Source organism: Glycine max, chromosome 6, assembly GCF_000004515.6.
Source record: "Glycine max cultivar Williams 82 chromosome 6, Glycine_max_v4.0, whole genome shotgun sequence".
Classification (NCBI taxonomy): Eukaryota; Viridiplantae; Streptophyta; class Magnoliopsida; order Fabales; family Fabaceae; genus Glycine; species Glycine max.
The window spans coordinates 6,205,562-6,229,067 of record NC_038242.2 but is presented as its reverse complement, the minus strand read 5'-3'; the positions used below and the strand labels follow the sequence as shown (position 1 = coordinate 6,229,067).

At 29.1% G+C, this 23,506-nt stretch overlaps 1 protein-coding gene and 1 non-coding gene across 2 annotated transcripts; one reads left to right on the top strand and one right to left on the bottom strand.

Moving 5' to 3' along the window:
* Nucleotides 1-807: 807 nt before the first annotated feature.
* On the top strand, nucleotides 808-880 carry TRNAF-GAA (transfer RNA phenylalanine (anticodon GAA)). The gene has a single exon. It is a non-coding gene; the product is annotated as a tRNA-Phe (tRNA).
* A 10,180-nt stretch (nucleotides 881-11,060) lies between these two features.
* LOC100808651 (indole-3-pyruvate monooxygenase YUCCA6) lies at nucleotides 11,061-15,330 on the bottom strand. The gene is made up of 4 exons (XM_003527773.5): nucleotides 14,094-15,330; nucleotides 12,857-13,105; nucleotides 12,117-12,239; nucleotides 11,061-11,942 (listed from the first exon to the last, which is right to left on the bottom strand). Exons 1-4 carry the CDS (start codon nucleotides 14,817-14,819, stop codon nucleotides 11,718-11,720), a joined length of 1,323 nt encoding a protein of 440 aa, XP_003527821.1. The 5' UTR covers nucleotides 14,820-15,330; the 3' UTR covers nucleotides 11,061-11,717.
* Nucleotides 15,331-23,506: the final 8,176 nt, after the last annotated feature.

Here is a 23,506-nt window from a genome sequence, read left to right as displayed (position 1 = left end):
GAGATCAATATTCAATTTGACTAGATCAATACATGTTAAATGGTGGAACAAATTTGATATCTCCTTAGTCAAACATGAAAAAAAATTATGAATGGGTAAGAATGTTTCAACAAAGGTCTAGAGTAAAGGAACAAGCTAATAAAGAATTATTATTCTTAGCAGAGAGAAACAAAAGATGATGGCAGTTTTAACTTTCACAATCTCTCAGAAGAATGAGAAGAAATATTAAAAGAGATTAGTTTCACATTATCTTTGAAATTTGACGACGAGGTCTCATCAAGTCTAAGACATTATTTGCAAAAGAAGATAATTTTTATGAGATGTATGACTAAGTAGTTACGTGGCACCTCAAAATTCAAGTGGTTACTAGTCAAGTAGTAACATAGAACCTCAAAAGAATAAAATTAGGAAAAAAACATTCAAAATTGAAAATTAAAATAAAAATCAAAATGCATTCAGACTTGCAACCGTACCACCCAAGCATAAATCCAAAGTTACTAATCTATGCTGCAAGAAACTACAACCAAAATAACAAAGTTTTTGTCATTCCCAAACCTGACATGTGAAAAAGCTATTGCAAAAATCTTTAGCCAACAAGTTTCAAGATTGAAATTCAGAAGAATCTTTAGAAATATACTGTTTAAATAAAAAATTAAAAAGTGTGCAACATAATTTATTTCAAGACATATATTTAAATTTTCGATTAATTTCTTAAAATTTTACATTATATACGAATTTATGCATTCTTGTAATTCTGGTCCTGTCTAAAATTTAATATCTTAATAAAAAAGTAACTTAAAAATATTAGCGGGGATAGCTCAGTTGGGAGAGCGTCAGACTGAAGATCTGAAGGTCGCGTGTTCGATCCACGCTCACCGCATATTTATTAATTTTTTCCTATCAGTTATTTTGTTCATTTTTTACTCTTATTTGTTGTTCCTCCTTCTGTCAAACCAAAGGGCTACAGTAATCATTGAAAAATAGAGATGGTACGAAAAGCATTCATGAATGCTTTTTCTTTAATGACTCTTGACATAGATCTTGTTAGATTCATAAGCAACAGTGTCAGAAAAAAGTAAAAAAAAACTGATAAATATTTGCGTACCAGCAAGCAATAGCCAGAAAAGCTTGTCATCATACTAATAATTAAGCACAAGTAGTGTGTAACTCTGTAGTGTGTTTGTACCCTTTTTATTTTTCCGCGTGTTTGTCCTCAACCCCAAAAGCTTACAATGAGTGTTCCTTGTTTTCGCGAGTTTCACATCACTTGATTAATTATACTTTATCTCACACTATTACGCTCACATTATTTGATAACTGGGTTGCTGTACTCTCGTTTAAAAACTCATCCAAGGGACAACTGTACGGAGAAAAAGGTGAAAAAAGAAAACAACGTGCATGTGTATTTTCTTGAAGAAATTTCTAGTAGCAATGAGATACTCACAAATGATTTGTTTGGTAGATATGAAATGAAGATGAATTAAGAAAGAGGAGGAAGAAATAGAGAGACTGTATATAAGAAATAAATAAAAAAAAGAAAAGAAATAGGTGAATATAAAATAAAAAGGTGTGGAGACATCACATATTTTTTATTTCTCTTTAAAAATGAAAAAAAAAACTACCTTTCTTATCTTTTTCTTATTTCTCTTTTTATTTTTTTTCTATTTTCATATATCGTATATATATCGCACTTTTTTCTTTTCTTTGTATCAAACATCTCGAAAAAAAGGATAAGCGTGCAACACTTTTTTATCCTTAAACTTTTTTGTTTGAAAATTTTCAAGTACTAGATGATCAATACTCGAAAACGACGACTCCCAAACGATGATATTGCATAGGAGAGTATAAACTGTGGCTGATTATGAACATAGATTTGTTTGCTTTTCTATTTATTTTTTTCCCACTTTATTCTCTTCCTATCTTTTTCTGGAATCCCGTAACTTTTGGGGGCCATAACAGCCTAGCTTGTGCTTGTGGTAGCCCTAATACACTCCTATGCAATACGAAGGAGTTTGGTCATAATCTGGTGCCATAACAGCCTTGTGCTTGTGGTAGCCCTAATACACTATAGGGAAGGTTCCCCATTGAAATTGTGTGTTGGACTGTTATCCATGAGATCATGTTTTGGGCTTTATGTTTTTTAGATCAACATTTGGTTTAAATTGGTTGTGGGTTATTCTTTCTAGATCTAACATATTTAAAAAAAAAAATATATATATATATATATATATATATATATATATATATATATATATATATATATATATATATATATTTCTTCTTTGTTTCTTTTTTTTTTCCTTTTATTCGTATAACTTACAAATTAATAATCCGTAAGATCAAATTGTATGAACTCATGATCTGTATGGTCCCAATTTGTATGGGTTAATAAAAGTTTATATATGTAAAAAAATATATTATTAGATCAAAAATAATTGTTATAAGATTTATTATGTAAACTTATATGTATATTAAATATACATTAAAAATTTTAGTATTATATATAGCAATATTAATTATTTTTTAACATAATTAACCTATTAGATGTATAAGACCATAATTTAAGAAGAAGTAAAAAAGGATAATGTTAAATTTTTTAAAAATATGTTTGGTGTGGAAAAAAAGTTGAGTGTAAGAAAAATAACTTGGTTATATGTATGAATCAAAATATTAGCCCAGAACAATATATATAAGGAGGTAAAACAAGGTATGTCAAGCTAATCACTATTTATTATTTAACTTACTTTATAATGATTTCTACTTTATTTATAAAAAAAACGTTTTATTCATCACTGGCTAACATGGTTTGAACTAATTTTTTCAGCTAGTCAATTTAATGGGTTAAGTGCTGAGGGACTTGTCCGTGTACAGTAGGCAAGTGGCATTGGTTGGCATGCGAAAGCCACCCTTTTGGCATCTCTAATGAGTTCAAATTATACTACACTCATAATATACAATTTGTATATTATACATCAAGAGTTAATTATATATAAAAAACATTAAAATTATTTTATTTTTGAGTAAAAATATTAAAATTCTTCTTCTTCTAAAATCATTTTTTTCCTCCACGAAATTGAATTTGACCAAACAAATTAATACAAGTGAAAAGCTACTTCTATTGTAAGTTTGTAACAAAAAAATGAGGTACTTAATTAATTAATTTTGGCCAAGTAGGAAATTTTAATTTTTCAAAAGTCAATTTTTGAAATAATGCAGTATAAGATTATCTTGGGAATTGAACTTGTGTAAGAGGTGATTTTCCATGACAAACATTCCAAGGAAAGCCAATCATTTGATCCAACCCTAACGACAGATTTGGACTATTGATAGATGACCTTTTTGTTGACTAATAATTATATTGCTTACCGTCTGACTTTGACGCTGACTGTTTCCGATCACCATTCTTTCTCTATGCCATCTCTCTAGTCTATACATACATTAACGTGTGTGAACCACCAAATCACCAATTAAATTTTAAAGATGTTTGTTTTACAGTCTATTTAGTTCAAAGAAGGAAAGGAGAGATGAAGGCAAATAAAGAGAAATTCCTTTATTCAAGTTAATTTAAGAGAACCAAAAGAAAGGGAAGATAGAGAAGGGATATATCGTTGTGTAGGGAAGGAAAATTAAATAGGATAACGTATTGTTATATTCTTATAAATAATAACGAAAGATATGAGAGATAAACTCATTTTTAAAAATAATTTAGTTTGCACAATTTCAAAATTATAAATTATGTTATTGAGATTTTAATTCATTTATTTACTTCCCTTCTAAAATTTTAAATCAATTAAGGTAAAGTTAAAAAATTCCTCCTCTCCTCTAATCAAAATATACCGAAAACTGAACATAATTAATCCCATAAAATTCATTTTATATTATTTTGTAATTGAAAATTGTAATTTAAATTAAGTTTAATCATGAATCTTGCTATAGAATGTGTCTCCATGAGAGAGAGAAATTGGTTTTAATATGGAAGCCAGGGATATAAAAATCAGAGAAAATTAGTTCCTACCTACCTTATTAGAATAAAGAAATGAGAAAAGAATGTAATGGCCCATAGAGAGAAATCCGCTACAAGACGGATTCACCAAAACTGTTAGGATAATCAATAATTTGGAGTTTTGGACCACAGACAATCGAGTCCTTTTAACCCTTCAAACTACAATGGTCCTGAAGGATTAATCTGATTAGCTTCCATGTGCACCATGTGTACGTTCATTTTGAATTACCCTATCAAGCTTGTGGATGCAATACTATACACCATAGCAGGACCACCTTAGTTGAGTGGCTTTTCCTAAGTGCAGAACTTTGAGTTGCAATTTTTGTTCAAAAAAGCAATTGCTTCAAGATGGCTGATAGGGCCTAATCTCCCATTTTGCACTTTGATTGAAACCTGAAGTAGATTTCCAACACATAAGCATCCACATCCACAGGACCCTTATATAATTTTAATTATAATGAAAAAAAAATATTTCTCATTTATTACAGGATCTTCTGTATTTTAATATGCGCACATGTTAAGTAATATTAGTTGAAAGTCCAAACGATTGAGGTGAATGCTCTTCTTGTAGTAGCATGGATATCGAAGACAAGGACTAGGACAAATGGGTAAGGTACGTATAAATTCTGCAACTCCTCTATGCCAATTAATTGTTGATTTGGTTTCTGCTATTTAATTATTGCAGAGATATTAAAGCACAAGTTTGACTACCTTATTTCTTAAAAAAAAAAAAAAGTTCGACTACTTTATAATTAATTAAGTTTGTTTGTTACATACATGTTTGATAAATGAAGGTATAATTTCTCCCGCATGACTTGAAATAGTGTTTAAATTAATTGCTATTGTTTTTTTTTTTCATTTTTATATATCTTTAATTCTTTAATGAAATTTTTGATTTGTCATTTCTCTTACTAGTGTTGTTTATCTTAATTATGAAACTATTTGCACTATTTTTTTAAACAAAACATTTGATCCTTAAATAAAAAACCGTGAAAGTTTAAAATTAACTAAAAAAAATCCAAATTATAATTTCCTAAAAAATTTATTCTTGCTAAGTAATAAAAAAATATGTCTATTTTAGTAATATTATTTTGACAAACCAATATTTCACACATATTTGCACTATTTTTTTAAACAAAACATTTGATCCTTAAATAAAAAACCGTGAAAGTTTAAAATTAACTAAAAAAAAATCAACCACCATTAGAAATTAAAGAAGAGATAATTAGAATTAAGAGAGAAACAATTTTCTGAGTTAAATCAACCACCATTAGAAATTAAAGAAGAGATAAGTGAGAAACCAACTCGCATACTTACGTGACAATAACCATAAAATAAATCACAACCAAAGAAGCATTCATAGATGGATCGTGCTTAAATTTCACCAGAAGGTTCAAAACATGTGATTCTTTATTTTCAATGTTTTGATTGGTGATTAGAGGTTTTCAGTATGAGGTAAAAAGCTCGCAACAACATCTCTGTTTTGGGTGTTTTTTATGTTCTTGTTTCTAATGGATTGGTAATTAAATATTCAACTTTCTCCCAATAACATATGCTCTCATTTATAAAATATCTTTTTTTTTTGTTCGTTATTTATATGATATTATTATTAATGGTCAAATGAAGATTCGAATTGGAAGATAGATCGATGTCGTGTAAGAAATGATAAGGGGGAGTGTAAGTAGGAAATAATAAGGGAGTGAGGAATGGGAAAGGACAGGTGATAACATTCAAAGATGGGCCCAATGTAGATGGCTCAATGATTTTGTAGGCAACATGTCAACTGGTATTTGGTAATCTCTCTTTTTTTCTGTTTTTTTATTTCTTTTTTTGGGTGAATCTCACGTTCTGTTTGTTTTGATTAAATATAAATATGCTGCATAAGACGAAGCTCTTCGACGTACGTTTGCATCTGTCAGACACAATACCGATGCAATTTTTTCAAAAAATAAAAATCCTAACTTAGCACCCATGTAATGTCATATAATAGATGACAGAAGTATATGCATTGTCAAATTCTCGGACATTCTTCTACATGATTAGTACACATCATATTTATACGCATTGCTCACTTCACAGTGTATTGCAAGCATGCAACAATGCATGAAATGACTCATGATTAAATTTTAGCAGCATGAAATGACTCATGATTAAATTTCATGTGTGCAACTAGGTTCTGTTCAAGGTCAGAAACGATACACTTTTCCCTTTTTGGTTAACAAATATAACAATGATATATATACATACTGTACTTTTATTGTTCGTATGAAATTTAACTTAGGAAGGATTCGGTAGAAGATAAACTTTTTTCATATATGGAAAAAATTATTTCCGAAAATTATGAATATTAAGAATCATGACTTTGGTAGAGGAATATTAAAATTTATTTAGTTAGTCATATTTATACATGTTTCTTGAAAATCAAAGAATTTGATGTTTGGTTTTAAATTTTGACTGAACTCTTCTTAATATATACCGTAAGTGTTGTTTTTGGAAAAATAACTTCATTACATACTCTTGTGTAAAAAAGTCAAAGTTTTTATTTTCATATTTTTTTATCTATTATGAGAATTTATGGCTATGTTAAACAAAAAGTAGTTAAAATGATAATTGGTAACTGAAACTTATAGTTTTTATTTTTTTATGTTGGTGAAAGAAAAACGATTAATTACAACGGAGAAATAAAGTGTCTAAAGCATCAACTGCAAGACTAGCTTGAACATCCACAGCCCACAGGAGGATTGATAAGAGTCACCAAACGCTTCATGCACAAGAGATTTGAAACTTTGAATCTTAGCAATCAATGGCGCATTAGGATGTCATTGTTGAACCCCTTGAAGAACCAATTGAAAGTTCGTAGCTAAGATTAGTTGAGTTAGTATAATAGTACAAAATAAATAATAAAATATAAAAAATATAATAATAAACTTATTATCTATAATTATGAATATATTATGCAATAAAAAGATAAAATTAATTTATTTTCATAATTTTTTAAAATTTTAAAAGATTATACTTTTAACATAATGATTTATTTTTATAATTTCCTTGTCTGAACTATAAACGTCGGTCTTAACTTCATAAACCTATTATAAGAAATATATCTTATGTGAGTTATATTTTAAAGATAAAACAGAATTTTAGGAACCTAGACCGGATAAAAGGTTAATTTTTTTTGCCTGTTATTACTGGAACATGAACCCTGTTTTACCTAGTCATGATTAAATGTTCCCACGTGAAATGTTTTATCCATGTTGAAGAGCTTCCATGTATGAAATTCTCCTTAATTTTTGCTTTTTCTTTTCCAGTTTGTTTGGGATTCTTTAATTAACTTTGACAAGATAATTTGATAGCAAAACTGAATTCAGGGTCAAGCCAACATAAAATGAGGCCTAAAGTAAAAATTGATAAAATAATTTATATTTTAATGAAAAAGTGATTTGTAAGATTTTTTTAGTTAACATATTAATCTTTTTTTACATAAAAAAATTAATAAAAAATATTAATAGCCTTAAAGTTTAAGTTTTAATTATTCTATCTTGGATTGGATTGTTATGAGTGAATTAGACTCGTCAAGTTTCACCTATAAAATCAACTGGATTTTTATTTGGTGGCTAATCACCTGGAGTTTAGGATCAAATAAAATATAAAAAAATAGGTAAGAACTTATATATTATTTTTTAAAAAAATGAATTTATAATAGCCATTTTACTAGTCTGATACATACCTCCTTATGATTTAAATTTAGTTAAGATTAGGAAATACTTTAATCCAAATTAATTAATAATAAATATATTTTTATTTCATAATTGCAAATTACTTCAAGATTTCACACAAATAAAGTATGAACAGAGGTATTTGTATTTTTATTGATTGAAAATAGTAAATTAAAAAATAAAAAATAATCAAAATACCTTTAATTTATTTGTGATTTCATGCATATATTTTCTATCAAAATGTAATTCCCGTTATTTACTTTCTTAAATTTATACATTTGTTCACTTTAAGAGAACTAAAATCCTTTCTTTCTTTTCTTTTTCTCTTCTCACCTTTTTTTTTATGCTGAATCTTTCTCTTCTTACCTATTTCACCTCAACGGTGACCTGGTGAATGTAAAAACTATCTTTTATTTTTTTTTAAATCATAGAGAAAAACCATTGGTGATTATTAAGCTAATATATAACTCTAATATGAAAATTAATTTATATAGGTGTACGTTAACTCTTTGGTTTGGAGACAATATGGTGAATTAAGCTAATGCATAGCCCGATGACCAAAAACCATCAATCGCATCTTAAAATACGCTATTGAGAATCTTCCCATGGTGGACAAACAACTACAGGGATGTGAAACACTAAATCATAGCAAAAAATGCATTAGAGGTAGCAATTCTGGTATCATTTGCCCAAAGAATATGCATTTCCCAAGTCACCTTAAGTAAGAAAGTCAACATAACCAAATAAAGAATGATATAAATAGACCTATCTAATGGATAGGATTTGAGATATTTTCTCTCTAACTTTAATTCTTCATTTGTGTTTGAGTCCTTGCAAGTACACCATGAGTTTAGCTCACAAGAACTTGATAGATTCCGTCCAAATATTCCAATTCCAAGAACTATTGTTGAAAAATAGGTAATATATTAAATAACATAAGTGGCAACTTAATTTGGTAATAATTTATGAGGTAAAGATCTTTAAAAAATTATATATCGGTAATCAAAACAAAAATTGTAGATAAATATGCGTCTAATCAAATTTAGGAGTTTTGAACTCTAACCAATTGAAAATATTTGAGTTTGATCGTTTGTTAATTTTGATCATGTCAATCCAACCCAATCGCAGTCGAAATGGATTTGATAGTGTCATTGAGCTATATATCTAAAAAACATAAAATGGAAAAATAGAAGAAGAAAAAAACTAAAAAAGATGTAACAATTTAATGATAATAGATATCTTGTCACATAAATTGGGTTTAGAGAATAGTAAATAAAAATTAAAAATTAAAATAATTATATATATATAGAGAGAGAGAAATTTTGATGGTTATTTATAAAACAATTTTATATTTTCATCCAATCACAAATTACTATTTATATGATTTTTAAAATAAATATCATAAAAATCAACAATATTATCATGATAAATTATAATTAAATGGATGTGTAAACAATTTTACATTGTTAATATATCATTCTTTTTCTCTCTCACACACACACAAACAATTTGATATTTATAGATAAAATCAAGTTAAGTTATTGAAGTTAACCTGAGTCATGATTAGTCTTAAAATATAAAAAAGTATTTTCAATGCGGGTGTTTCACCAATTACAAGAATCATTTTTTAATTAAAAAGTTTAATATGATTTAAGTTAAACACTCATCTAATAACTTTAACATCAAAGTAAATTTTTATGTAAAATTTTAAATTTATGTAATAGGACCCATAAATTTTAAATAAACAAGTTATTTAAACAATTATACATCATAAATATTTTAAATAATCTTTTTTTTCACTGATTTTCTTTCTTTCTTTTTATTCCTTTTCAGTTTTCACCATTAGCAACCACCTATCAATTATGTAAGTGATGTACCTCCCCCACAATGCTTAATTAACAGTAACATTACTGGAGGGAAAAAAAAGGAAAGCAAGGATGATATGACTTCTCCTTTTTCTGACGAGCGGGTCACGTTGAAATCACAAGTGTTGTTCTAAAGTTGGAGTAAAATCAAACATCATCAGTGTAATTAACGGTAGCTGCTTAGAACCATAAATTTGGGCACTATAAGCCATTCCTGGAAAGGAATAAGCACATCATCATTGCTATTCTAACCTCCCAGAATTGACAGTTTGACACTAGGGTGTGACGTTGACCCCCCATACCCTGTTACACTTTTTCTTTTTCTGGATAAATAGTTCCCCCTTTTTCTTATTATCATTACAATGATTCAGATCATATCAAATCAATGTGACTAGCTAGAGAGTTTGATCACTTCTTTTGATGTAACTAGTACGTATTTGATTTTTTTTTTTTTACATCCAACTAATTGTCTTACTGAAATGATCTGTTTTAAAATAAAATGTATTTGAAAAATCGTTGGAACTTTTGCATTGTATTCGAGCAGGAGATACCCTAAATAAATATTTGATTTAAGGTTTGAGAATTGATTTTCGGTTTAAAATTAATATTAAATATGTTTTTATATGTTTAATTTTATATTGAAAAATAATTTAAAATTAATTCTAGAATTAAAATAATTTTATGTCAAATTCAAAAAATTTATATCAAATTTTATTTTTAACTTGATTTGATGATAAAATATTTAAATATAAATGATATCATTTTAAAATTAATTTTAATTAAAGCATGAGGGGATGAATTCTTTTGCCAACCTGTGTTTGAGTCCCACTAATGATAAATTGTGATTTTATGAGATCAAATCTTATACTTTAATTAAGAGACTTGGTGAAAAAATATTTTTAAGATTGTTCCGCTCTATCACTTTGATATCTTAATCAACTTCCACACATTAGATTCCCATCAGAAGTTACACATAGTAGGTGGGTTGTGTGACTCTGTACACTGCTCTCTTTCTGACAAAGCAAGGCAAAAAGTAAAATAATGTTACTAAATTAAAATTTCAATTACATATTTCATATTTATGAGTGGTAATTGTAAAAGGGTGGTTGCGACTGATGATGCAAAGCCACTACATAAGGCTTGTCCCAGCCATTTCCCGTTGCTTGAACTCTCATGGTGGTGCCAATTTAATGAAGTTGGTGAGTAGGTAATAAATGTGATTACAAATATACTGCAATTCCCTGAAATTAATTGCTTCTGGCTGTTTTCAAACGCACATTCTCAAGCTTCTCTGCTGAATAGAGGGAGTGGTCCTCATTCCTACTTGTAATGAAATCATTTCGACAATGAAATTGCATGGAAGTGGTAATGAAAATGGTACACAATCTAACACTTCATCCCAAGCTATAAGTTTTTCCCCCTTCTCATTTAATTAACTTTTGGTTTTTTCTCCGAAGTTTGATTACAAAATAAAGAAAGATAACCCCAAGCCAAACGACTTAAGCATTCATAGAGCCAAACATGCAACCAAAAAAACATAAAAAATGTTATACTCTATTTCTAGGAAAAAGGGAAAAAGAAGAAGGAAATATAGGTTAAACTGAACATGTCCTCTTAATTCTGTTTCTCTTTCACACTCTCTCTCTTGTAAGTCAACCTACTTAGGCCAAAAAATAAAATAAAAAATGCAACGTACAAGAAGTACATAAAACCAAGGACCTAAGCTAGGTCCCCCCGCCCCAGCAAAAATCCACCATCTTTCTTTCCTTCAACTTCAATTCAATATCTTCCCAACCCCATGACCGAAGATTCCATCAAAATTAAGCTGAAGGGCATCAAAGTAAATTCTTCCTCATGTTTCTTTCGCTTTTGCCCACTTCACCCCATGCATGGATATTGGAGGAGCATCATTTTGGTACTAGCATTGAACACGTATGATAGCGTAATACCACCAAAAGTCTCCATTTCCATTTATGTACCAACTTGAATAAATCTCTCTTCTCTTTTGCCCCTTGGCCAAACCCAAACATCAATTATGATTTTTTTTCTCCCTTCCTTCCAATATCTTTCTTTTGATGAACCCTTTCTCGTAGTGTGTTTACACTTAGCCAAAACCAAATTAATACTATTAAATTATGAATTTGGTTGCGGCAAGTGTGAAGGAGCAAGAGTAGTTCTATGATTTGCCCCAGTTTCCCAACACTGTTCAATGTCTTCGGCTATTCTCTTTGCATCCATGGACGCACCTAGTAGACCCTTTTTGGTAAAACCAACCGCATAGAGCCCATTTCTACCTTTCCTCCCATTTGGAAATGGCCTCCTAGGGTACCCATCTTTCTTAGAGAACATATCTTCTTCCTACACAATTTTCCAACCACTTAAGTGTATTAATATTTTTTTGCTTTATAGTACCAATTTCAGAATTCAAAGTCATTCAAAAAATAATTTTGCTAAAGTTTACTAACTTGTTGTATTTAATAGTATATGAATTTAAATTTAAGAGAAGGAACGGGTAAGTGTCTTGTGTCACACCTTAAGCCAATAGGGCACATTGCTTTTGTAACCAGTTGCCAATATGATTGCATCATAATTCTCTGTCCTTCCATCCACGAATTCCACAGTGTGACGTTTAAGTCGCTTAATGGCTGGACGTACCTACATCAAAATTTGAGTTTGACACACTCAGATTTTCATTTGTGCGTTGATTTCAAACAAACCAATCTAAGGGAAATAATTAACCCCACCAAACGTGATCAAAACAATGATTAGTGATTACTGAACGTCTTTTGTCGACTAGCTTTCGGATATTTTTTATTATTAAACAAACCAAAAATACTCTAAATCTTGTGCTTTCCGCCCACAATTTGATTGAAAACGCACAATGATGGAAAATCAAAATCTAAGGGGAAAAAAAAGAGAGAAGGGAACACAATAAGGGGGTCATTTCATTAAATATAAAAAGGAGGGGGAATTGAAAATTAGTTTTAATGTGGCACTTGATGAAAAAGCAAAAGAAAAAATTAGGTAGCACCATTTAGAATGAAAAAGCATGTTGTAAGTGAAAAATAAGATAAAAAATATAAGATTTGTTTAGTGGTTAAAAAATGGAGGAAGAAAAAAGAAAGAAAGGTCATGGGTTCAAATTCTTGACTGAAATTTCTAACAAAACTAATAAATTAAGATTTGTTGATCAAATGAAAAATAATATCTTTGTTGAGATTAAAAAAGAAAGATGAAATTGATTTGATAAAAAGGCAAGGGGGAATTAGTACCTTAATGTCTCCACCTTTAATCTTGGCAAGGGTACCCACATCTAGCACAGGGGTTTTTCCTGAAAGGTTTTTGAGTTCTAAGGGACCCAAACGAGGCCTATCCAATCCCAAATGAGAAGTGTCACCAAGCAGAAGCCATGACACCATTAGCAAGAATCGATCGACAAGTCGCATGGGTAACCACTTGAGCAACCACATGGACAACCCGAAAGTTGATTTTCCCAGCATCTCTCGTGGTAGGACGTGTACCTTAACCAAACCAAACCACGAACAAAAATATTTAACACCAACAATATTAATTACTGGATTGTAAATTGTAAACTGTAAAAAGTTATAACAAAACAACTTCAGTACCACAAAGAATTAAAAATAATTAAAAGGTGGGAGTTGATGCACGAGAACTTTTACCTCCTGATTTTTTTGGGAGAACACTCAGAAAAATCGAATCAAGAGAAAAAGAAGTTTTGGGTTCAAAATAATGAAAATATCACTGATCACACACACACCTATGTTGCGCATGCTTAATTAAAAATCCAAGAAAGTGCAAGATCAAGTTTTAAGACTCGTGTTTTTACCTCAAAAGAATATTAAAAAAAATGTGAATAAAAAGAATATAAAATTAAAAAGCTTCTGAATCATTTTTTAACAATCTATTGGAACTTGAAGCCGATCGATACTAGAATGAAGCGAGGGTTTGATAATTTGTGTGAAGTTTGTGTGTTAGACTAGAAAAGCCAAATTTGTGGATATCTAATTACATGAATCTTAATTGGACTGATTCCTTTTTGTTTTCAGAACGAAGAAAAAAATGTTTGCAATTTCGTTTTTCTGATAGTGAGATAGTGATGAGTAATGCAAAATTTTAAGTACGAACCTTGAAAACTATATTTTACGAAAGTTTTTTTAAAATTTTTGCATGAGAAGAGAAAAAATTTAAAAGAAAAACATATCGTTGGTTTAATTTGCAGAGCAAACGGTGTATATTTCGAAACATGACAAAAGTCACAACAACACAACACGATTAAAAAAAGGTGGAAATAAAAAAAGTGGGCGTCTTGTTGCAAACGAACCTTTTTCATATTAAATCAGAAATTCCAAATAAGGAGGGACATGAACTTTTGGAAAGAAGAAGAGAAAAAAAAAAAAAAAAACAAGCACAGGTTTTTCTTTCTTGTTTTCTATTTTTTCATAACCATAATTCAAAGGCGAAAAGATGAGTGAGAGTTAGAGTTCTTACTGTGTCTCTAACCACAAGAGAAGGAGTAGCATTATGGTTGCAAAGATCTAAGCACACTTCCATCCCCGAATTCCCACACCCCACCACCAAAACCCTCTTCCCTCTGAACTCTTCCCCACTCTTATACAAGCTTGTGTGTTTTATAGGAGCGCCAAACTCCTCCACCCCTTCGATATCCGGCACCACCGCCTCCGCATTCTCTCCGGTGGCCACGATCAGCCACCGGCACATGTACTCCGTCGTCTTCCCCACCTTGTCCACGCTCTTCACCCGCCACAAGCCGAGTTTGCCGTCAAACTCCGCATGCTGCACCGTCTCATTGAACCTCGGCCTAATCCCAAAACTCTCCGCGTAATTCTCCAAGTACTGTACAAACTGTTGCTTTGAAGGGTAATTTGGGAAGTGAGAAGGGAACCCCATGAAGGGAAGCTCGCAGAATTGCTTTGGAAGGTGAAGGCGTAAGCGATCATAGGTTTTGAGCTGCCATGGAGATGCTATGCAATTGGATCGCTCTAGTATCACGCTTGGGACACTTTTGTCCCTCAGACATGCTGCTGCTGCCAGCCCTGAAGGCCCGGCTCCTACTATCACAGGCCCATGAACCCACACGGTGGAAGAAGATGATGACGAAAACGACGATGACGATGACGACGACTTGTTGTAATTGTTCATGAACAACGGGTCATGTGCTTGCTTTCCTTCTATTTCTCTCAAGAAATATTCCATGAAGAATGCAATGAAAAAAGAAAAGGAAATTGAAAAACAAACAATTCAGGTCTCTGGATATATCGGAGGATTAATGAGTCTCAAACAATCGGCCCACCAGAGATATCTGGAGAACTGAAAAAAGGAACAGGTTCAGCTTGAGACAGAGAAACGGGTAAGTAAGAAGAAACCACGTTGGAGAGAAAGCTGTTTCTCTCTCTCTCTCTCTTTCTCTGGCTCTCTCTAGTCTTGATTTGTAGAAGGATTAGGGTGAGCTGAGGGGTAATTTTTTGGTGCCTTATCCGAAGGAGGATTTGGCCTGTGTGAAAAATATTTCCGTTAAAATTGGAGTGGATTAAGAGGGTCTTATCCACTAAACAAGAATGATAATTTCTTCTTTTCTCTCTCTCTCTATGTATGTATCTAGTGTGTGAGTATGGTATGGTTCAATATGAAGGAGGGTTAAGCGGGAGGATGAGCACCAAGTACGGGGCTAAATCAGCATTCATCACAGAGAGAGACTGAGAATGATGGGGGATATCTCTTTGTATATATATATATATATATATATATATATATATATATATATTCCTATTGCATCATACAAGGAATTTTATATGGACCAAATCCAAGTGGTAAAAACAGAAGCAACCATGGTGGGGACATTTTATAATACATATTTATTTAATTAAGTAGTATATATTTGTTGGTTTACTGTTGAGCTTTTTAACATAACTAATTCAACATCATACATGAATTATTATAAAGAACTTAATATTTACATTATAAAATAAATAAATTTATGATACATGGTGGGTTGTGTGATTAAATTTCTCTATTGTAAATTATCTGTTTTTTTATTCAATAAAAAAAGTAGTATATATGTTGTTATTGATTTAAATTAAATAAACTAAATGAATGCACATAGAAATTAAATCACAAAGTTTTGTAGGCTAATTAATTAAAGTTGGGCATTTTACATATTTAACCCCACATGGAAACGACGTCACTGTATTCGTCAATATTAGGGAAGATTCATTAAGAGTAGATTGCAGAAAATGATTATTCCTTTTCAAGCTTTTGCAACTGGTTAACAGATCCAATGTGATACCAGTTTCAGTTAAAAAGAGTTAGTTTTAACAGACAATAACTAGAAAATAGCAGTTGGCGATAGTTCTCGTTGGGCAATAGTGACTCAGCTTGGCTGGGTGGTTTCTGAATTCTATCCGAATTGTAACCACGTCAGTATATTTTTATTTTCCATTTTCAAATACAGTCAAAGATTGTATATAACTATTTAACAATTGGGTGATCTTATGAGAAACTATTTAAAATAGTTCCTGATTTTTATAAGAATTTTTTTTATCTTCGATCTGCTGATTAATTTGGGAGGTTGGAACAAATGCAAGAATTTTTTTAAACAGAAATTATTCTTTTATGAAAAAAAAAACTGTAGAAAACAGATCTACAGATCTTATATGAGAGTAGAGTGGAAAATCTAGAATATGTAACATACATATATTATTAATATTTAAGTCATGTGATAATTTTAAGAAAATCACATAACTTTTTTAAAATCTTAAATTATGTGTTTTCATTTTATCATTTATGATAAATTCTGATAGTTAATTTTATTTCACTACTCTTTAAAAAAAAAGTAATCTCAATGAATAAATTAACAACTACTTGATAGCATTACTCATCAATTATTGTATTAATATTACTCATGTTAAATAAAGCAGGGTTATATATGTTTCACAAAACTAACTCAAAAATTAGTTGAAAACTGAAAAATTAACTTATTAAGTTATTAATGTTCATTAAAATTAATTATTAAAATATCTGAAAAATATAAAATGATAGAAAAATAATTAAACCATAATTTATTTTTAAAATATAACAAGAAATATGAATAAATATATCAATCATAAAAGTATAAGAAAATATAAAAAACTAAAAATTAAAAGTTAATATTTCAAAAAAAAGTTAGAAATTATTAAAAAAAATTGCTTACTGAACAACCTATTAAATGGGTTTTTCAGTTAATAAAAAAATTATAAACTAATTAAAATGTCTTGTCAAACAATTTAAGTTGACTAAAAATTAGTGGATACTTTTGAATTTGCTTCATTTAAAGTGAAATTATATACTTTGAAAAGTAAAAGTATGTTAATAATCATTAATTTTTTAAGGTTTAATTATTATTTTAAACCCAAAATTTAGGGTATATATTTTTTTAGTCTCTGAAATTTAAAAATCATCAATATTTAAATTTACTTTATATCACAATTAAAATTATTTATTATGAATCTAAAATAAATGTCTACATTTAATAATATTTATTTATTTTGAATTTTAATTATAATATATATATATATATATATATATATATATATATATTCAAAAATACTTATTTATTGTGAATTTTAATGATATAAAAAATATTTATTTTGTGCAATGTGCATACTAAAATAATATTGTATTTTAAAACATAAACAAAGTGTATTGGGCTCCTTTTAAATATGGAAATAATAAAATACATTTTACGATTGATGATTAAAACATGAACAACTGATAGTATGAAAAAAAATGCTAACTGAAATTCCAGGCATATAAGTGTTTTTTTAATATTAGACATAAACAATTATCAGAACCATGTCACATATTTTATTATCAAATTTATTTAATTACATTCTATAAAAAAAATGTTAAATGAAATAATTATTTAAAACTTACTATTCAAATAAATTTAAAAAGAAGAGAGGTATCCAGCACTTTTTGTTACAAAGAATTTGAAACTCTTACAATTTCAACAGATAATAATTGCTTTGTCCGAGCTTACATGTATCCCTATCTATTAAATTATAATTTTGAATGAGAGTGACTTAATTTATCCCTTTGTTAGATTTTGAATTCAAACTCGATTTCTGTTGATCCACTGATTGTAGATATCTTCTCTGTTTTGATTTTAAGTTTTTTTTTCATGAATTGTGTATATTGCCCTATCCATGATACTCGGTAAACTTTTTAAATTCATTTTCGATAGACAAAATTTATATTAAGAGAGACAAGTCTTTTTTTTTTTTGAGGAAATTAAAGAGAGACAAGTTTAAAGAATAAAATTTTACTAATTTACAGTTAGCTTATGATTTTTTAATGCTCACAAGAGTCCTCATAAAACGATTAAAAACAAAGCAAAAGTAATAATTAAAATATTAAAATTTCTATTCGAATAAACTTTGCGTCAGTTCAATCTGGCTCGATGGGTTTGGACTTGGTCAAACCATCCAATTTGTGACATCTATGGAATATACGGGGAAAATGTATATAGTCTAAAATAAGCAAATCATAATTAGCTTCACCAGTTCACCCTTTGTAATAAAATCATCCCAAAAATATCTTTTATTTAAATGGGAGTATATTTTCAATAACCATTTTTCAATGAAAGGTAGTAGTTAAAAAAATAATGAAATTAAATAATATTAATTAACTTATATTTGAGACGAGAAAGTATGTATAAATATTAGAAAAATAATAACAGATGTTTTATTAGAAAATTTTGAAATAATTTTAGTTTTTTTTTGTTTGTGTTACTTCCTTAATAGAGACTAATTACTCTAGTTAAAATCATGTTAATGCTTTTCAATTTTCAAACTAAATTAAAGCTAAAATTTATGTAGGGTCACGAGAAAGCAATCATTTGAGTTTACTGTCAATTGACAAACTCATTAAATATATAGTAGATACACATTCCCTTAAACTCCCCAAATCGCCAATGAGTGGCCTAATCATGGAAAAGGATATCAAGAGAATGAATATACGCAAATGAAGGCCATATAAATAAATGACATGGAGAAAAGGAGGGCCACCTTGGACTTGACATTATAGACGGTTATTATCGAAGAGAAGTTTTTAATGATCATGCAGTTTAATAAATGTAGTTTAAATAATAAAATTAATAATTGTCGATAAAAGAAACTAGTTTAATAAATGTATTTTTTAGGAAAGCTCCTTAATTATTATCACGATTTTGTTAATATTAACCTTAATATACATGTTATTAACTAGTACTTTTAATTACTTAAAAGTACTCTTGCTAGCGAACACTCTAAAAATATTAGTTAAAGAAGGAATCTATACAATTTTTTTTAATCATAAGTCACGTTTTGAGTGTATTGAAAATTACAGTAGTACGTAGTATATTACCAATATTTCTTACTAAAGAAATTCACTTTTGATTCATTAATTAATATCTTCATGTTTTTATACATAATTTAAAGAGAGAGAAAATTAACACCGAGTTCTTCAGTTAATCAAATTAATAAACAAAATTTGTGCTATATATAGATTAAACGAAATGGTTATGAACTGGTACGTATAGATATATAGAACAAATGTCTGGCTATGAAGATATATATAGATATATAGAACAAATGTCTTACTCAAGTATGTATACAACAAAATGAATTGTTCTACATCCTTTGTCGTCCAATCTCCATCAAATTAAGTTTATTCGTAATGAATAGGAATTGCACATGCCTAGAAATTTGAGAAGGGGAAGCATACTCTTGTGACAGATAGCTACATGGGTCTATCATTTCTGTGTATATTTATTTTCCATTCCTTCCCAATTACTACAACATACCCATGAGAAGATATAATAGATTGAAGATAAATTACTACACATACCCATGAGAAGATATAATAGATTGAAGATAAAAGGAAAGAAAAGATTACAAGTTCAAATTCTTTCATTCATATTTTAACAAAACTAACATTTATCCAAAAAAAAAAATGCACATACAAACACAACCCTATAAGAAAAGGAGAATTTGGCCAAATGTGATGGCCAATTTAGACCTGCATACAATATCTTTGTCTTTCGGGAAAATATAGTGTGCTGTTATGTGCATTTATACATGTTTTGACTGGCTCACTCATCATCAAAGTGAAACAATCATACATTTTGTTGGATACAAATGGATATATAGATATATGACAAAACAACGGTGTTGTTTAGTAATAAGGATAATAGTAACATGGTAGTTGTACAATTAATGCCACAGTTTTGTTGAGAGTAGAGAGTAGGTGAGAGAGGGATGGGGCTTCTTGTCCGTAGTCCTTTGAGGTTGACAATTCTTGGCCAAAATATTAGCACAGTTTTTATTCTTCAATTCAACATTCAAATTATTTAGTTGTGCCATCGGCTCAACTTTTAATCAGGGGATGAGAGCTTGAGAAATTCTTAGATCATCTATTTTTGGAAAAACTAAAATTTGTAGTTGCGTCATTGGCTTAAATTTATTTTTGTTAGAAAGTGTCTTAATTGTGGATCCTCTGTCTCTCCTTAGTTGTGGCCTCTTGTGGTAAGACTTAAAACGATATAAATGAGTGTGGTTCAAAGTTTTTAGGATGCGGTGAAAAATTGAGTGAAAAAAATATCATCCGTCGATTTTAAGTAGGTAAAAGTTGTAAAAATAAAAAATCTATGTAACTAAAACAAACCTCTTCCATTAATTTACAAAGTTTTTTAATTTTTTATGTATATCCCTCCACTTAAAATTAGAACTGTATGTTGTGCAATTCAAGTATAAACGGATTGGTTTCATTATCGACAAAATTTTTTCTGGACAGGGTTTGGCTTGATCACAACTTATGAGGCTGGGATGTAGGTAAATTGATTTGATGTTTAAGCTTATAATTAATGAACGTTTCGAAGACAAATGGGCAAGTGATGAATATTATATAACTATTTCTCAATAATTTGTATCAACCTAACAATTTTTTGAACATTGTGAAAATAATTGAATACAACCACACTTCTCACCAAATGACACATCGTTTGAGTTATATCAACTTAATATGCAACACCGTGAGATATCCATTCATTCTTAATTCAGCTCCTGTCTAATTTAGAGGGTTAAAGTTCTGACAGTACAATTTTTCCCGTCACTGCCCCAGAAGATAACTGTCGTCACCTCTATATATATGACACTCTTCCAAACCAAGCAATTCGAAACAAAGGTAAAGATCAGAAAGGTAATGCCCTAAAAATAAATATGAGATCGGAACCCTGAAGTAGCACTTGTGCTGAATTCACAGGATATTCGTAATGAAGCTTTCTTGCCCATGAAAAAAATGATAATATGAAAATAATTTTTTTCTCGTTATTTATACTATTTTTGAAGTATCCCACTATCCCAGCATGAAAGTTCTATGACACAAGGGGTTGAACTGGATAAATTCTGTCTTACCTGAACTAATAATTATTTAATTAAATACTCGGGGTATATACAGACCCCGCCTTTACCTAAGCACAATTAATATTGTCGGATAACTTTAATTACAACAATTGGTAGGTTTATTACAACTCAATATAAAATAGTGTGAAGTGAGATTTCATATGCAACCTTTTTAGGTCTTCTAAAAAATGCATATCCTGATACATAGTACACACTAATTATGTTAATAAAGCTATCATCTTGGAACGTTCATGCGGGTAATTGTCATCCTTGTAGCCACATACAACAAAAATATTGAATTAGGTCGATTGAGTACGGTTTTATTCTGATAGAATTTAATCAAATCCCTTCGTCAACCTGATTTCTTGCCCTAAGCCTTTAATCACTGATGGCTGCATTATTTCTGGGGGCCGGTATTTAGTATCATTTGTTGTTCTTAATCCAACAACACCACACCATTTTTAGCCTTTGACGCGAGTGCATTAATTTGACATAATATTTTAGGTCAAACAATCATTTATTTTATCAACGGAAGTTCATTTATCGTTACTGTTGCGGATAATATTTAAAAAATTAGATTTTTAGTTTAGTAAGTTCAGATTGATCTTCTCTTTGAGTGATTTTATAGTAGCTTTTAATTAAGTTTTACTTTGTGAAGAGTATGAAAAATAAGAGATCAAGAGTTGGATTTGTTTATGGTATTTGGATGGAAAGTTGGGAGAGAAACTTAATTTTTATGTGAATATAAAATATCATATATATATATATAAATTGTTTCGATATCATGTTCAAAACATTTTTAAAATGATCAGCAATTTACAGAGATTTTTTTCAAGCAAAACGAAAATGTTTCTAATAATATGTTTCCAATAACATATAAAATGAAAATTTTAGATTTTTCTAATCTTTTTTATGGACTCATTGTGAACACTTTCATCTTCAGACTTTGTTAACTCTTTTTCTCTCTCAACCTTTCTTTTTCACTCTATCTTCCCTCCCCCCTCAATCTAAGTGAATAATAAAAACTATTAATATTTTCTTAGTAAATTAAATAATTTTTTTATAGTCATTAAAACGTATTTTATTTACTTGTTATAATATATATTAGACTATAGGCCAACCAGTTTGGCCTGGGCAAGGAAAATTTCAGCCCAATATGAATTTTAGAAACATTTGTTAACGATATAAAAATATTAAAAATATATGTTATTTTTTAAGTTTTAATGTATCATATTTTTTTATATCAAATACATTATATTTTATTTATTTGACTATAAAAAGTAATATTAAATATGTTTTTTTTTTCATTTTCAATATAATGACTATTAAATATTTTTATTTTTTAAAATCAGTGTCATAAAGACATTTATTGATAATTTTTAAGAGAAATTTTAATAAGTGGTTTGGATATGATAAAAAAAAATTCAATTTCAATATTAATTAGTAAGTTCTTCTTTGGTTTATTTCATGAATATTTTGAAGTGCTTGTAAAAATATAAAATAATTAAGAATAGATCAATTTAATTAATAAATATTATTTATTGATAGTAAAAAATGAATTAAAATATAAAAATACACAGCATTTGAAACTTTCTGTTTTTAGATAATTTAAAAAAAATAGTTTGGTTAAGAGAAAGTTACGTTTTTTATGACATGTGAATATCTCGTTATGTTTAAAATTTAATAAATATTTGAGAACTGAATAAACAAATTAAGAAGAATAAATATTTCGAATATTTAATTAATTAAATAAGAAAATATATTAAGTTAATCTTTTATGTTAGTTTAATAGGCAAATGTTACAAATTAGAATGATATGTAATTATGTAAAAATGAAAGTACACATAAAGGCTGTTTTGATTTTTAAAATAATTTTATTATGTTTATATAAGGACAAAAAAAAAATCAATTATTCAACAATGCATATTTTAAGAGGTTAAAAGTGATTGTGCCATTAATTATGTGTAGAAATCAGAATCCAGCGTGCGCTTACCTGTACTTTAAGAGGGCTTAAGTAAATTTTATATGGTTGTTGGGTTGAACTTCTTATGCATTTCACTTTGCTTATGCATTAAAAACCGAAAGCATAAGGAGATTATCCTATTTATATGTTAATAGTGAAACACCATAACAATTTCCATCTAATCATCATAGAATTTAGTGGGGACGTGAGCAAAAGGTTAAAAAGTAAAGCCCTTGGCTGAGAAAGTACTTCAACACGGGGCTAAGCACTTGCATATTTAATGAAACAAATTAGACTCGCTTCCATTTATACCGTCAAATAAGAAGAAAGAAAAAAATTATTTCCTCTCATTTTCGTCACATACCAAATAACCTAAAATATAATTTTACTTTTTCACACATTTTCCTTCTTTCTCCTTTCACTTCTTTTTCCTTTTATTCTTAAATCAAACATACTAAAATTCTGTTACAAACTAGAAGACCCGAGACGAAGAATAAAGAACA